The 17,675-nt window shown below is 41.4% G+C and overlaps 1 protein-coding gene across 2 annotated transcripts in view; it reads right to left on the bottom strand.

The window, feature by feature from the left end:
* BRIP1 (BRCA1 interacting DNA helicase 1) overlaps positions 1–17,675 on the bottom strand; it is a 230,185-nt gene that overhangs the window by 179,652 nt on the left and 32,858 nt on the right. For both annotated transcript variants that reach the window (XM_084823016.1, XM_084823017.1), the window contains exons 7-14: positions 16,770–17,069; positions 14,487–14,708; positions 13,588–13,787; positions 9,150–9,282; positions 8,254–8,408; positions 7,934–8,099; positions 7,367–7,507; positions 5,066–5,227 (exon numbers count right to left, since the gene is read on the bottom strand). In XM_084823016.1, the coding sequence (XP_084679142.1) occupies positions 5,066–5,227; positions 7,367–7,507; positions 7,934–8,099; positions 8,254–8,408; positions 9,150–9,282; positions 13,588–13,787; positions 14,487–14,708; positions 16,770–17,069 (1,479 nt within the window). The remainder of the gene's footprint in view (positions 1–5,065; positions 5,228–7,366; positions 7,508–7,933; positions 8,100–8,253; positions 8,409–9,149; positions 9,283–13,587; positions 13,788–14,486; positions 14,709–16,769; positions 17,070–17,675) is intronic.

Here is a 17,675-nt window from a genome sequence, read left to right as displayed (position 1 = left end):
ACTGTGAAGTAATGGATTAAAAGCTGTAGACTGAAGCCTCTGGTCTGTGTATGTTTGGGATTAGAAGTAAAGTGGGGGCTAAAGGAATCCTGACACTGGTTCTGCCCATCACCAGCATGTGGCCCCCAACAGATTATTGCCAAGGCAATGTGGCCCTCAACTGGAAAAGGTTCCCCACCGCGGCTTAAAGTATCCCAGAATGGGGGCATTTGAAAATGAGACTGAAGGATGTATGCCAGGAGGCACACATCCCTTAGCCCCAACTCCTTTCTCTCACTCTCTCTCTACAACTCTCTGATATAACATTCCTCCCTGTATGGTACTCACAGGTTCAGAGCTAGCCAAGTGCCTTCCTGCTCCCCTAGTCCCAAACCCCAGCAGTTGGTGCTACAGAGCAGCTGCCCCATAGCCATTTGTCTGCTACTGGATTGAACTAGGTGGTAATTTGGGGATCAGCTCTAAGTATGAACAAATCACCAATTATTTTATTCAAGTGCATATTAAGCAGGAAAAGTAGCACAATTTTATTAATTATTATTAATTTACTATTCTTATTATTTCTGTTATCATTGTTGTTAACAAAAACAACAATACCAACAGCAATGAAATTTATTCATATAGATAAAATGATATGATTGTGGTAATTGTTGTTACTATTCCAACATAGTCCTTTACATTTAAAGTGACTGGTACAAATGCAAAACATTGAAATAGATCCCAGACTCAAATTCAGAGGCATCATATAAATCCAAGTTATGGTAGGAGGTGCTTTATTCTTGCAGCGCTGGATGCATGGGTTGGGCAAGTTTTAAGGAGGAAGGCAGTGTATTCCTCTTTTTCTAGCAGTTCTCAGTTCTACGGTCCAATGTGGTCACCTAATGGTCACTTTCAGTAACTACAAGTTACTCCTTTGACTATACTGCTCTCCCTAGAGAGAGTAGGTAAAATAAAGCCTCTTGGCAAAAGCAAGAATTACATGTAATAACATCAGAAAACAGGCTGGGCACTTGTTTTCCTTTTTTCTGCCCTTCCATAGGAATGTTTTGCTCCCTTTTCTTTCAAAATTCCTGAAAGTAACAAAAAGATTTTACAGCACTGCATACAGAAGGGACATATAGACACTATACCAGTTTCTTTCAGTTCTGTCACTGACATAACCTGATGTGATGAACCGAAATTAGGTCAGAGGGCTGCGTTCTGGCTGCTCAGATCTGAGTGATTGGTATGTCTTTTGCTATTAACACAGATTTGATGAACAGACCAAAAGGGAATCGGGGATTTACAGTCCTTAAAAACACCAAATCCTTCAAGTTGGAGCTGTGTAATTTCCAAATAATCAAAGAAAGCACCATGCAAGAAGTTCAAAAGGAAATGTGAAATGACACTGTGGAATTAATTCTCACAACATGAGAGAAACATGCAAAGAAAACAAAAAGTGTGCTTCTGGATTTATGTGAAGAACATTTAAATTCTTCCCTCAAAGAAAGCGAAAGGTTTTTTTTAAGGATTCAGGGAGACAGAGGAAAACACTAAAGCTAACATTGTTGGTCATATATCAGATGCCAAATAAAATTATCAGCAAATGAATCACAATTTTCACAGCACCATCATTGTACATAGTGCTTAGTTCCTGATATGTCAGCTTAAGCTAGAGATTCCCACATTTTGTCCTTGACATCTCAAAGAACTGTTTGAGCGTCCCAAAAATTTAACGAAGGCAAAGCAAAGATAGTCAGCTCAGCTGGAAGCACTTGACTGTCCTCCTGTGTCTAGGAACAAGTTGGGATAAGAGACAAGGGATGGAGAACAACCCATCACGTCAGCCCACAGAGTATGAAAAAAGTTTATGATGCAGAAAGTTGAAAAGGTAAATAACCTATTGGCTCCCCAGAACTATCTATCAACACAAGTGGTAGAATCCAAGCCACTGGTCAGGAACAGCTGGATCTGTGTGCAGCTCCCCATATGGTGACTCTTTGAACTGCAAGTGTCAGCCCCAGCAGCACCATCCTCTTGTAAGCCAACCTTCTCCAAACTGGTGCCCTCCAGATGGGTTGGCCCACAGCTCCCATAATTCCCAGCAAGCATGGCCAATGGTATGAAAAACATACTGAGAGAGGGCTTCATAATCTTAGTACAGCTGTCTATACCTCTTATACAGAAGCCCACATCATCTCAGTGATTTTGCCAGCTTCAGTGGCTCCCAAGTCCCTTTTCAGGCTCAGTTCACTGTGCTAATTTTTAAAGCTCTAAAGCCCTGCATGGCTTGGGACAAGGACACCTGAAGGATTGCTCGTCTTTATACGCAGGACCAAGAACTTAAGATCTTCTGCCGAGGCCCTTCTTCAGGTGGTCTTCTTCTGAGCACCTTTCTCGGTTACTCAGCTGCCCAGAGAGGCTTGCCTGATGTCATTTTGATGTTGGGCAAAGACCTTTCTATTTTGTCAGACCTCTTATCTGTTCCTGCTTTAGCTGGGATATATGTGGGCTAAGGATCTTGGGGTGTTTTGCTGTTTCTATATTTTGGATTTTATATTTTTGTACTGTATGTATTTTGATTTGTTTTTATCTCTGTTGTAAGCTGCCCAAGAGAACATAGGGAAGCAGATAACTATTTTAAATAAACAAATACAATTGGAGATCCATTGTTCTTGGCTCACCTTATGATTTCTCATGACCTTTTGGGATTTTCAGTATCTGGGGTTAAAAATGTCAGGGTTTTTTTTTTAGTACACCCAAGTTGGATGGACAGACTCAACTGGAGAGGACAGATCACACTTCCTAACTGTACAAATAAGGGTTTCGCGAATGAAGCCACGGAGAATCCAGCCTACAACATTGCTGAGCATCCTCCATTCATTCTGTGAAGGTCCATTCAAATGGTGAGGCTTTGTGGACTGGCTACAAATCTCACGACTGGTATGATCCTAGGAAAACTGCAACAGACCCGTCTGCTATTTTCTGACATATGTGCTCACAAGCCCAGAATGCAGGTTAAGGTTTCTCCAAACTACACAGTTCAGATAGTATTGTCCAGTTTACATTTTATTTCCAAACACTCAGAAAACCAAGTTGCCCATTTTTTAACCATGGAGGATGAACTATGGAAACGTGGGTGTACATGATCAGTGGTGGAACACATGCTTAGCTGCAGAGGGTTTCAAGTTCGATCCCTGGCATCTGTAGCTAGAAAGACTTTGGGTAGAAATGCTGGGAAAGAACACGCTCTGCCTGAGAGATGTGTCCTGCTATGGCTGAATCAGACTCAGCGTTAGAGAAAATTACAGGGCAATCTTACGGGGCAAATTACGGGGCAAGGCAACAAAGCAGGCAAATGGCCATGCACAAAACTTCCAGTCCAGTCTGGGGTCAGGCAAAGGCAGGAGTGGCCCAGATACAAGCAAAGTGTCAGGGTGGAAACTGAGCCGATACAACCCCAGAGCAGTTCTGATTCTGAGGAGGAACAGCAATCCGTGGGAGAGGAGCACACTCATCTCTCACAGGCACAGCAGCTGGCAGAGATTCCTCCTGCCAGCATTCCTGAGATAGTGACCCTGGCAGCGAGAGAGTGCGGGAGGAGGGCTTGCTGGATGCTCGACGCCGGGAGCGACGACAGCTGGAGGACGCGGAAAGGAGGCGTAGCGCTCGTTTGGCGCGCAAGCAACGGTCATGTCCCGAGGACCCAAGGGAAAGAGGGAGGAACTCTGCCTAGCCCATAAGTTCAGGGTCTTCCCGTGATTCTACTTCAAATGGGGACCAACCGCCTAACCTGGAGTATAGGCTACTCTGCTGTTCCTTGCTTAGTCGCTGGTGATTAGCAACTGAAAGAGTCATTAAGTTGTAAAAGGATTAAAGCCTTGAAAATAATCCTTTTGTCTGTGTCTTGAGTTAGCTATTGGAGTAGACTAAAAGAGGCCGCCAGGGAGCTCCTGACACAAAGGTCAAAACACAGTTAAGCAGTAAGTTATCATATACAGTCCAGAAGCAGAGTCAAATGGGAGTCCAAGGGTCAGTAGCACAGAAAGTCTATCACAAGGTAAGGTCTGGAAAGCACAGTACAAGGCACAGAAGCTGATAAACGATGTTGTTCCAGCACTGCTAGGATAACACAGAAGGCTTATATAGCCAGAGCTTTTTGAGCCCCACCCAGGGCTCAGCTGCAGGGTGTTACAGGCTCTCTGGCAAAAGTCCTACTTCGGAGAAGGATATTGCCCCAGAGCACTCCTCCTTTGTAATCGAGGACTCCTTCTCAGAGGAGCCCTAATGGCCTGCCTCTTGAGGCAGCAACACTCTCGGGGGTCTGGGGGTTGCCCAGTCTCTGCCTCAGAGGTGGAAATCCCCTCCTCCTGCAGGATGGACAAGCAGTGATCTCCTCTGCGGGAGGATCTCCCCCAGATCACCTGGCACTGGGGGCTCCTTGGCATTGTCTGTCTCTGGGACCTCTAGCTCCTCCTCAGATAAAACTGACTAGATGGACCAATGGGCTGGTACAGTATAAGGCAGATTCATGTTTAATTCTTATGACTTGCCTTTATGAAGCTGGTTTCTCAAACTAGAGCTTTGCCACAAATGTTAAGCACACAACCACAACTGAATTGCAGCCACAAACTCATTTTTTTAAACAAAACTATATATATTTTAAGCACTGTTCTCATTTCAATTGGTTTTACCACTATTAGAAACACACACACCCAACCCCAAACAGAACACGGTGGCATGAAAACAGCCCTGCAAATCAATAAGGATCAGCCTACTTTATTGCTTTAGAGTCAAGAAGGCTGCCCCTTATTGATTTGCAGCACTGTTTTCATGCCACCACGTTCTGTTCTGACAAATCTCTGACAAGCTGCCATAGCACCCCTGATGTGCAGAAAGGTGTAAAAGTTTGAGGGAGTGAGGAAGGAAGAATGCTGAATTTAGGCTGCATTCCTATACACACATACTTGGGACTAAGTCCCACTGAATTCAATAGGACATTCTTCTGAGTAGATGCCGTAAAAGATAAATAATCAAACTCTAAATAGCTTGAAAAAAGAGTGAAGATCTTCAGCTGACGTGTTTTTACCTTGTAAGATGGCAAAAAGCACAAAATCCCTTGGCCGATCGTCTGGCAGACTGAAAGCAGGAGCTCCCCCACTTCATCCTGGAATTCAAAGGTTTCCGTGTGCTGGAAAGTAGCACACAATGACCTGCCTTTCGGTCCGGCTCCAACAGTACCAACCCACACCTGTTGGGGAAACATTTTATTGCTGACATACACATCAGTAAAAAAAACATTCCATACTGAAACAGGAAACAAGACAACAAGGAAGTTGTGGATGAGGATTTAAGAGATTAAGACAATGCAAATATGGTCGAGTGGATTATCAGAAATGTTTATTTTAAAAGCCGATGGTGAATTATAGCAAAGTATATACGATGCACAGCAGTCCCGCAGTCAGCTATCTGCATGCTCGCCTAGGGCAAGTAGCAATTCCTTTCACGCATGGCGGTTGTCAAGATTCATTGCTCAAACTACTCTTTCACACACAGGTGCTGGAAAGTGGGCAGACTGGTTGTTTTTTTGGATCGGCTGAAGCACTGATTGACTTAATTATTCACATGAGATTATAAACTTATACTGCAAGTTTGAATTCCACCAATGCATTGGGATTGATAACTCTCATCATTTTTAGCAATGATTATTCCTTTTATTTTCTTGTTACATAAAGACTGCAAATGTTTGAGAGCGAGAAAAGAAGAATGCTGCATTCCAGCTGCATTCCTATACACACTTACCTGGAACTCAGTCCCATTGAACGCAATAGGACTTATTTCTGAGTAGACACTGTAAAAGAACATGAGGGTCTGATCCTGGACCATACTCTCAAGTCCACATTCCCCTACCGATCTGAACGCAAAGGCTCACAAATGCAGTCAAAAAGACACAGAAGCAGGCAATGTTCCCCTCCCCTAGTAATCACACATCTGGGTACAGAACGTACGATTGTGCTGCTCTACACGTGCAGCAGAATAAGCTGATAGAATGGACTGTATCATTTCAGACTCCAGGTGTGTGTTTGGTGCGGGGGGGGGGGATCATGTGAATGAAAAACTCACCTCAAGTGGAAAACAAGCACAGTAAGAAGCAGGCTGGACTACAACCTCTCCACCCTCGTGTGCTGATTATTTACTTGCAGCAGGGAGTGGTGCTTTTTGAAGGGGAGCATCTAAAAATGTGCAATGTGAAGTGGTACTGTCCATTTTCCCACTTCTTTCTGCTGCATTCGTAGACTAAATCTCAGGCTATTTAGAGTTGGCAACAGATCTGCTTTCTCATTTTTAAAAAGGTTTTTAAATGGTTGCAACTTTTAACTTTAAGCCATCTTGTGGGCTCTGTCTGGACAGAAAGGTGACTCATTTTTTAAACTCTTTGACAAACACTGATACTTGGCTATTCCTCAGCCATTCTCTGAATACTAGTAAAATTCACTGAATAGCTATATTTGACATCCGATAAGAATCTATTTTATTACTGCATATTTGACAGTTAATATCTGACAGTGTTTGTTAGTTTGGCAGCTTTTGCTATTTTGTTATTTGACAGTTTATGAGATTTCATTGAGATTATGAAGAAGGAAGTACTTCACACAGTGCATAGTTAAACAATGGAATTCGCTACCACAAGACGTTGTGATGGCCACTGATTTGGATGGCTTTAAAAAGGAGTTAAGACAAATTCCTGGAGGAGAAGGCTGTCAATGGCTACTAGTCCTGATGACTCTATGCTACCTCCAGTATCAGAGGCAGTGTGCCTATGTACACCAGTAGCTGGGGAACATGGGTGGGAGGGTGCTGTTACAAGCACGTCCTGCTGTTGGGTTTCTCATGGGCAGCTGGCTGGCCACTGTGTGAACAGAATGCTGGACTAGATGGACCCTTGGTCTGATCCAGCATGGCTCTTCTTATGTATTTTTTTCAGTTTGGTGCCTCCTAAGAGATAACACCATATCTAAGCACTTAAATTGGGAGGTGAAATTTCACTCTGAACAAGCAACTTTGGATTTCATGTTTGAAATGTCACAGCCCCAATGTAAATGGCAGAATTTTCTCCCCCAAATGTTGAATATTTGTGAATATTCTTTGTGGCTTTAATATTTATGAATTCCCTACAACTGAGAACATTACACTGTTATCACTCTGTTGTTCTAACCAAGCAGACGCTCCCTTCTGAGTGCTGAGGAATAATAGAGACTGCATGGAAACTAGGAGAAATGCACACACCATCTAGAAATACCCCCGGGAAACAATAATACAGCAGAATCCCTGCTCTATAGTTTATGGAGCATATGAGGTAAATCTAGCCCTGAATGCAATGAGTGAGTACCTGTGAGTTTGTAATAACATGGTTTGCTTCAAGCTGAATGGAAAACTTCACACCAAGCTCAGAAGAAAAGGAGTCCATTGGAGAAAGCGTCCCAGAGGTTAAAACAATTGTTCTGACATTGCCACTCAAGTCTGAGAATGCCTGGAGAGAAGAATTATTGAAAACATTCACAATTGTTCTTTTGCTTATGGCTGTCATGTATACTAATAGCTCCAAGTGTCGGGACTTATGTAGCAAAAACAGCATCACCAACGCACAAGAGGGAGGTATCAGCAGACTTGGGGGGACCCAAAAGGCTATGTAAGTATAGAAAATAGTTTACAAAAAAGTCCTAAGGGCGGAAAAAAACATAAAATAGATCAATGAAGACTGACCATGCTCAGTGGCCACAAAATGTTGACTGACAGTGGGGGAGGGGGGAACAGAACAGAGGGTTGGAACCCTGAGCACTTCATACTACAACATTTAGACAGATCGTTTGAGCTGGTATAATGCAGCATCCATATGTTCTTATGTGACATTTAGCCCTAATACAATAGATTTTTTTTTTACCCACAACTGGCTTACCACAGCTGGGTTCAAGCACCAAAAGTTAAGCGTATGTACTGCCATTTTGTGTCGCGATTTTCTTTTGGATCTTGCGAAGAAACCGCTCTTATCTGGAATATCAACTGGATTTTCATTTGTCCAAACATAGGTTTGCTGCAAGGCAACTCTGTAATCATCAGCGAACCTGAAACAAAGAAACAAAAAATGACTTTGTAATAAAGAGCCCAAAATATAGCTGCAGCTTTAATGTGTAAACACACGCATATGAGAGAGAGAGAGAGAGAGAGCGTGTGAGTGAGTGAGTTTGGAAAAAGCATTAGTTGTGCAGCTTCACTGACCTGTGGTTCTCTTTAAAAAGATACAGCAGAACCATGAATAGCCCTTTTAGGATAATCTGAGTTGAAGGGCTTATAATGGGCATGGAAACAAGTTCTTCTCCACCATGGAACAGTGTTATTTTTTCTTCTTTTTCAAGAACAGCAGCAAAATGTTTCTACAGAAGACCAAAAAAAGGTAAACGAACACGTAAAAATGGCCTACAAAATTAAGTGCATGTAGGATGGTATTCTCCATGGTATTTTGCAACAGAATCACGGTAAACTGCAGAATTCTGAGGCTGGCAGAAACCCAACATCTCATGAGTTGGTCAGACTGATGTTCAGCAAAGATGATGATTTTACTGAATTTCAACATCATCCCCTTGCATTATGGAATTGCCTTATTGTACAGCGATATCTGGTATTTAGATATTCTAATCTACTTTTGCAGTTCATTTGTACATTTTCGTTTGTGCAAAAACAAAACCTGAAGCATTCCCCACAACTTAATATTTGAGCAGCATCTGTGGCTGAATGGTAGATTTCTAATGGCAAAAAGTCTACTTTTGAGGAAATAATATCCTGGATATAGCAAGTTGTCTCCTCTTGATAAAATCTGGGAAACATCTATAGAGTGTTCTTCATTATGATTACTGCCTCCTCCCTCCCTGATTACACACTCTAAAGAATTCATGATAATACTGCTTTCATTGATTGACAGGAAACATGCTAAAGTAGTTTTGAATGAATGAATTAGTGGCTATTGTGTAAAATTTGAAGAAAAAAATGTGTAAACTTTAAAAAAGAGTCAATGCAGTATTTTTTATACCAAAGAACACTCATGTATAATGTTCTGCACTATAGTTCCAGCACTGGTACCTTAATATTGATTTTTATGAATCCTTACAAATTCCTACCTGTAAGATTGGAAATGTAGCATTCGTTATTCCCATATTGTGTAAGAAAGCCACCATTTGGCTTCCACTCCAAACTTTACTAGAGGTCTCATAATCTCTCTCCACCAGCTGACCACAGGTTTCCCTTAACCAACTGTAAATAAAGAAATACCACAAGAAGCAGAAAGCAAACACTAGGTAGACGTGCATTTTTATATCAGACCTTTAATTCTTTAGCTGATGGCATTTTATGCACAATAAAAGTAATGGTTATTAAATGCATTGGTGTATGCAGTTTAAAAAAACTATTAATAAAGAGCTTTCCCTGTGGTAGAACCCAGGTTATGCAACTCCATGACCCAGGAGATCTGCTTGGCTCCAACCCTGGCAATCTTTTTAAAATTGCCTTTTTATTTCAGCAGGCCTATCTGGCTGATGTCTTATTTTGCCCCTTTGTTTCTCCTTCTCTTCATTCTGAGATGATTTTTTTTTTAATCTGAAGCATTGCTTATTATTTCTGTTTTTAAATTTATTGTGTTTGATCATTTTTAATGTTTTCGCTGTAAGCTACTTTGGCCAGCTCATATGAGCAGACAAAGCAGGGTATAAACGTTTATAAAAACTAATACTTATTTGCAACATTTTAAGATTACGTGGGACCCAAACCCAGAATCACCTTTTTAAAAACCTTTAAAAACCACTCTGGATAAGGATATCACTTTGCTACACAACTGCTTCGTTAATTGTTCTTAAAACATTAGGCTAACTAAGCAACCAAATGCAAACCCCCTCCCCCGCCCCCAATGTGGGGAGCATTTACCTCCATTCTAATTGCAGATAGATAAGCCTACAAAGACATATACAACAAGAATTCCAGTGAGGGCTAGGATGTAGCTACCTAAATCCATGCACGAAAGGGGGCTTTCGGCTTGAATTTCCCAAACAGCAGCTCCTTGCCAATGCCAAAGCAAAGCAGTTTTGAAACTAATGGGGCTTTCAAAGGCAGTTTATACTATGGAGGGCAGTGTTGCTGCTCAAGGAAAAAGGTTTTAATTATTATTATTATTATTTATTGCATTTATACCCCGCCTTTTTTCCTCTTGCAAGGAACCCAAGGCAGCTTACATTATCCTCCTCCTCCTCTCTGTTTTATCCTCACAACAACAACCCTGTGAGGTGGGTTGGGCTGAGAGTCTATGACTGGCCCAAAGTCACCCAGTGAGCTTCAATGGCCGAGTGGGGACTAGAACCTGGATCTCCCAGCTCCTAGTCCAGCACTCTTACCACTACATCAGACTGGCTCTCAGTTTAAAACACTACTGGGCACACCTAAAGAAACTCTTTAAATCCAGGCCTAGGTTTTGGACATCATGGGGGTTATCAATGTTCTTTGAATTTGGGATGGCAGCGGGGAAGAGACTCAATTCAGGGAGGAGTCCCTGAACAGGAATTAATTTGAATGGCCTAAGTGTGCCCTATGCACAAAGGTTCAAGAAGGAAAAATGTAAAGTAACTAACACAGTATTATTATAAAATGCACCACTTTATTCATCAACATATTTTTAATTGTTGGCAATTTTATGTCGCATCTCTTGCTTTCTGCTTCCTGCTTCCACTACTGTTGGCAGACTTGACAGGAAGATCAACCTGGGTTTTTCTGATAAGGTTAAAAGGCTTGAGGCATTCAAGTCTTCAGCTACAGTCCTTGCATCTGTTGCAAAAGATTTCTTTAATATCTGAAAGACCCACCATGGGAGAATTCACCACCATAGGGAAAAAGAAAAAAAAAAAACCTCTCTTTTTCTGCAGCAGAAAAAAAAAACCATGGACCTTCACATCATGGAAAATATCATGGACACCACATAGCATGAGAAAAATTATCAAAAAATGTGATAGAATCTTGGAGGTTTCCCATCTCATCTGCGATAGTTCCTTAACATCCTGGTTTGTTACGTTTTTGCTGCCATATCTGAAGCCATATCTGAAGTTTGGGGAAGCACTGGTTCCTTGGAAACATAGCAGGGGTTCCTTAATGAGAAGATCAATAATGGCAAGACATGCTTCCCTGAAAGACAGCTTGCTCACTGCAACTGAAGTGCAGGAGTAGGGGAGTGTTGTGTGCATCCTGTGTTCTCAGCTCACCTGGGCCCCCAATGGTGCCAGGTAAAAACTAAGTATCCACCAGAGAACATGCCCCAGAATCCTTGGCAAGGGTTCTGCAGCGTATGCTTGGGGTTTCCTTGTGAAAAGTGTCATCTGAAGGTCAAAAGGGTGAAAAATGTATTAGCAAGTGGGACTGGCAACAAACGATTGCCGTTTGGAGTGCTTCTGTTCAGGATTGCAGACATTCCATTCCATTTCCTCCCTCTCCCCTGGCTTTCCATTTCCCACCCCCAACAGTCAGTCAGCTTTCTATGCCCAATGAGCATTTTCAATCCTTAAGGGGTTTCTTTCCTAAAATATTTTCTACTTCTGAAAACTGTGGGGTTCCCCCGAGGCTTCTATCTCCCTTTTATGCATGAGTGGTGCCATTTTGAACACATAAGGGCCAGCACTCAGAGAATGGAGATCGTTAATAGTTCATATGATTTCAAAACCTAGGCATAAAACACCTGATCTATTTCTTAGCCGTTTCTCCATTGATTTTAAAATGTTTTTTTCTTAAAGGCTTCAGCTCATCTACTTGGAGATGCTTGTTAGATTTTCAATTATTAGACCCGCAATAGAACTAGTGAATAAAATGTATGTTCTGGTCCTATAATGACCACAGAATTTTCAAGAGCTGAACAATGAGCAGACAAATATTTTCAAGATCTTCAAAATTGAAATAAGCCTCTATTTTGTCTGTGTATGAGAGGGGAGGAGAGTCTCTCTCCATGCTATTTCTGAACAATAGATTGTCTTTAATAATTAGCTGGATCTTCTTTGAGGGTAAGATTGATTGACTGATTTACTATTTTTACGCACTAAATTTATATAAAATTGCCCAATAACATTGTTCTCTGTGTTTACATTGGTCCGGCTTACAGTGTAAAATGATAAAATACAATTCAAAACACAGTATCATAAATTAACTATTTGTAGCATAAGCATTTCCAGCATAATAATTACAAATATAACTTTCATCCAAATGGTTGCTAACTCTAACCCTAAAGCTGCCTGGGAAGAAACCGCATTCAATTGTTCTTTGGTCCATAGCCTAATGGTGATCCTTGGGTTTTATTTTATCACTTAATATCTTCTGTTTTATTATTGAATTTTTGTATGCTGGGTTCTGTTTATATAATATTATTTTACTCTAATGGTCTCTGGCTATATACATTAAGGACCCCGCACTCACTGTGCATTCATTCATTCTGAAAACTGACACGGTCAAAAATTGACATTGCTCCAGAAGACCTAAATCCTAAACTCAGAATTAAGCTACATAATCAGCAGACTTGCATGATGTATTCTGATAGTGGACTGTATAACTTCAGGCTGCCACTAGGGCGAGGGGGAGGGACACTCTCCCATATTAAAAACAAACCCAAAATGAGCATGTTAGAGAAAAGAGTTACAAGCTAGATTTCTCCCTGGCATGCAGTTTTGTATGTGCTGGTAGCTTTTCTTTTCTTTCTTTTTTAATAGGGACAAATCTTCAGTCCTCTACCTGCATTCTGAATTAGAACTATCCAGCAGCTGATCTGCTGCTCATGTGGCTCAGTTTTCAATCCTTGGTTAGGTACCTTTTCTCCACCACTGTTAACTCATCTATAAAATAGAGGGAAGGGCCTGTAGCAAAGGAGGAGAGCACATGTTTTCCATGCCTAAGGTCCTTGTTCAGTCCCTGCCATCACCAGGTACAACCAGTGAAGACCCCAGCCTGAAACCCTGGAAAGCTGTGGCCAGAAGGCATGTATGGATTTCATTAAATCCGTTCCGTTTGTGTTTCCAGGATTATCAGGTGTGTTTCATCCCGTCATCTGTCCATTGACAGAATCAGATTTTTTTTTTAAAGGGATGTGTGAGAATTGCGTTCCACTTGTGCAAGTGCGCATCAGCTCAAGTGCAAATTTGCACAAATTCCCCCCAAAGTAAAAAAACCAGTCCACGATTCTGCAGAAAACATGCAACTTGGAAAAAGCTGGTCCACTGCAAAATCCTCAGGTCGGATTCATAGAAATCCAAACTCATTTGAATCTATTGCAGATTTCTCTGACATTTCTAGCTGCCAGTCAGTGTAGACAGTACTGAACTAGGTGGTCCAATGGTCTGATTTGATATAAGGCAGTTTCATATTATGTAAAACTAGAAGACCTAAAAGGACTAAGCAGCTTCTTTTGCTCTTTCCCACGTTCCTTAACCCTGACCTGCCTCTTCTGGCAGCTTTAAATGACCATGATAACAAGAGGATCGTAATCATCATTCATTTTAACTAAATGTCATAGGGATCTCTGCTGAATTAGCTTTCTCTTACTTTGTCAGACTGCAGCATACAGCACGCAAGGGCTCATGGTCGTTCCTCCTAATATTGCTGTTCACCATAGTGTCCAGTTCTTCTTGGGCCAATCTGAGCTGAGCTTCTGTCACAGTGTAACTGGCCGACTCCCGTGCACAGTCCTCAATATTATGAGCTTCATCTAAAATGACCACCTGATTTTTTAAGTTAATCTCCATCTGCAAAAAAAACCCCAAACTTAATAATTAATCAAATCAGCAAGAATAAACATCAAATATCTGGTCAATTTGCATTATTTCTTCTGTTTGCAATGAAACAAAATTAGCTTTGCTAGGGTGTTTTTGTTTTATTTGCAGGAGTCAGTATCTGTAGTGGCTAGCGCAGCCTTTCCCAACATGGCGCCCTCCAGATGTGGTGGACTGCAGCTCCCATAATTCAATGCTGGCTGGGAATTATAGGAGTTGCAGCTGAACACATTTGGAGGGCACCGGGTTGCAGAAGGCTGGGCTAGAGCATTGGGCCAGGGTTCCAATTCCACTCAGCCACAAAGCTTCATGGATAACTTAAGGCCGGTTACTGTCTCTCAGCTTAGCCTATCTCACAGGGTTGCTGTGAGGACAAAGGAGGGCACGGGGAAAGCATGTGAGCCACCGTGAGCTCCTCAAAAGTGGGGAATCCTTTTGCCAGTGGAAGATACCAGGAAACCCAGGTTCTAGTCTCCACTCGACCATGAAGCTCACTGGATGACTCTGGGCCAGTCACCGACTCTCGGCTTAACCTCCCTCACAGGGTTGTTGTGAGGAAAAAAAGGAGAGGAGGAGGATCATGTACACACCATTAACTCCTTGGAGGAAAGGCAGGATATAAATGTAACAAATAAATAAATTGCATTGTAAAAGGCTTGCAAATATACTTACACTCTCTCTTATTTGCAAATCTAAAAGATAGTTGTAGGGACAAAACACAACCTCAGCGTCCTCCATAAGCTCCCGAGCTGCAAAATAGGCACAGGCATGTAGCTTCTTCCCCAGGCTCACCAGGTCTTCTATATCCCAAGCCTGGTATTTCTTATGTGCAGATTGTAAAAAGTGATGTTCACTAAGTTTATGGACTCCATGGTAGTAAGAACAAGTTGTGCCCTAGAAGTAAATGATTAAGAAAATCAAGATTCGAACACACACTACTAAGAACGCACCTCAGCCTATTTACAGCTTTGCAAAAGTACATTTTGGGAGGACAACTAAAATCCGTCATATCGGACTAATTCAGCTGTAATGGTTTCCTGCTATACGTGGAAGCATGAGACTCCCCCCACACGCCCCCATCCCTCTTTGTTGCTGGAAGATCAGAAACATGTGGTTTTGTTTTTCGATAAACCACAGCTCCCAGTTACACCCAAACTTGGGGAACTGTGGCTTGTTTAAACTCTAGTTAGTGAGCACAAGCCAGGATTCAAACCAATTATTTTTAGAGGCTGGCTTGTTTCCTATCTACAGTTGAAAAAGACCACAGGTGAGTTTGGATGTAACAGAAAACTGTAGCTTGTTTAAAAAGGAATGCTTTTGATCTCCTCCTCTAGCACATGCAAGAGAAGCCATTCCATTCCATTTATTTTATTTTCATTTCATTTCTATACTGCCCGATAGCCGAAGCTCTCTGGGCGGTTCACAAAAATTAAAACCAAACCATTCCATCCTTGGGTAGAGCCTAGGAATCTGAAATCATTTGCACACCTGTGAAAAGGGGTGAATTCTGGAGAAAGGCAATTCTCATTAAGTAATTCCCAGAGCATAATTTAGCAAGCTCTCTCTCTCTGATCTGGTGTGCCAGCTTATAACTGTATGTATTTAAAAAATAATGAGCCAATTTGGTACTTCAAATAAAGGCTATTTAAAGTAAAGTAGAGGAAGAAAAGGCAGAACAAGTCCCTGAAATTGTAACCTTTGGAAGTTCTCTCAGGCTTCTCAGACAAACGAAGGGTGATAACAAGACAACAAAACTCATCCATGTTAAGCCTGTAACACAACCCTAAAGGGAGGTTAGCAGCTGAAGTGTTATCACACTTGGGGCCTCTTAGCTCGCAAATTGTCAGTTATCCATTTATCAACTGACTTTTGCAGTATGGTCTTGGAGCAAAACAAGGGCACCTAAAGTGACAGTGTTAATTGGCCCTCGTTACTGCTACACTTCACCCTCAAGGCCTGGGGGCGGGGGGGGGGGGAGGGCATGAAGACTTAACACCTTGCTTAGACTTGTCAAATACCAAAGTCACTTGAAAACAAGAGGAAAAGAAACAGGGGAGGGGAGGTTTGCCAGTAACTGTGTATTCTTCAGAAAGCATTGAAGGCTTATAAAAGAAGCTGCCTATTGGCTTTGGACCATATCACCATGTGGTGTAGTGGACAGAATGTTGGACTAGAACCAAAGAAACCAGGGTTTGAATCCCAGCTCAGCAATAAAGCTCACTGGGTGACCTTGGGCTTGTCAGACATGTTCAGCCGAGCCTAACTCACAGGGTTGTTGTGAAGTTAAACTTAAAATAACGTATATATGGGCTGAACACAATCAAATAAAATAAAAACTTATGCTCATGGGAAGCGCAAATATGTGATATTAAAATGTAACTAGGCCAGGGTGGGGGCACTTTCAAGGATGAAAGTTGTGGTTCAGCACACCTGGAGGGGACCAGGTTGGGGAATGCGGTTTAAAATTGAACAATAGCAGTGGAGGGGTGTGTGTGTGTGTATATATATATATGTTTGGCTGTGGTAATATATAATGTGTGTGCATGCGTGTGTTTGGCCTTCAGTGCTGAAAGCTGCTGTGTGGGGAAATAAAGGCCTAAATAAATAAATCAAAATCCAAGATAGTGGACAGGTCTTTCCTGTGTGCAGAGTCACAGAGCACCTCTGAATTGTGATCACATACTTCTCCAGGAACACAAGTCTCCTTAGATTCAAGAACCTCAGTTTAAACAGATTGTAAATAATCTGAATGTTATTCTTAATACCATAGGGTGGGGTGTTTTTGGTTGTTGTTTTTATTAAGAGGGAGAGATTACCAAGAAAAACCCCATTATTCCTGTAATACATGCAGAAAAAAAACCTGGATATTTCTAATGTTTTAAACCAGCATTCGAATGGCAAGAAAATAAAGCAGTGATTATTAATTTCTTTTTTTAAAAAAAAGAAAGAACTTACATTTTTTGCTTCCAGCAACTCCACACATTTTTCATTCTTGTTTCCGTAGCTAGATATCACTGGATGAACGCAAGTGTGTTCCCTGCTAGAAAGAATGGTCATGCGGACACCTGAATATGCTGTCCTCCGCATCTCTCTAGTAATCTGAGCTATTTGTTTGTGGGTTCGAGTTCCAAAAAATATTTTGGGGATAAATGGCCTCTCTCCATTTTCTTTCTTCTTTGCATCAGAAGCAGCATCTTTGACTTTTTCCTCAGTAGAAGAACAGGAACACTGACTGCAGGGGCTGGAAGGCTGTAACTAAGGTAGAGAAATCTAATTAAGGATGTTAGTACAGCACACATGCACAAATCCTTAAAAGAGAATATTTCCAAATACAAATGTACAATAAGGACTTAAAACTCAAAAACTATTCTCAGAAATAAAGCATTAAAATGTCTGCGAATATCTTCTTTTTTGCTTTAACACCTCTAAAAGAGAACATTGCTATGGAAATAGAATTTAGTCTCTCTTATGCAGAGTTGTCTGTTAAACAGCATTCATCATTGCATTGACTACCTGACAGTTTTAGACACAAAGCTACAAATGAAAATGCACTTTGCACTGACTAGTGTATTTTAAGGAACTTTGGCTGCATATTGAGAATTAGGCTATACTTTTTATATGCATTTTTCGAATCACAGGAAATAAAAGAATGGAAAGCTCAGTAACATAGAAGTAAAAGCAGCTAAAATGCTACATTACTCAGAATATTACAAAGGGATTTCATTATGTTCATACAACTAAGTCACAGTCTAACAACCAGTACCCACTAATGTTCAAGTCTTAATTTCTCAACTAGAAAGCTGACACAGTCTTAAATCTTCACCACTTTTTCCACAAGTAAAACTAATCTAAGAAAGCAGA

Source organism: Heloderma suspectum, chromosome 16, assembly GCF_057233095.1.
Source record: "Heloderma suspectum isolate Gila_16-S chromosome 16, 16-S_ref, whole genome shotgun sequence".
Classification (NCBI taxonomy): domain Eukaryota; kingdom Metazoa; phylum Chordata; class Lepidosauria; order Squamata; family Helodermatidae; genus Heloderma; species Heloderma suspectum.
This window is presented reverse-complemented; position numbering and strand designations above follow the sequence as displayed.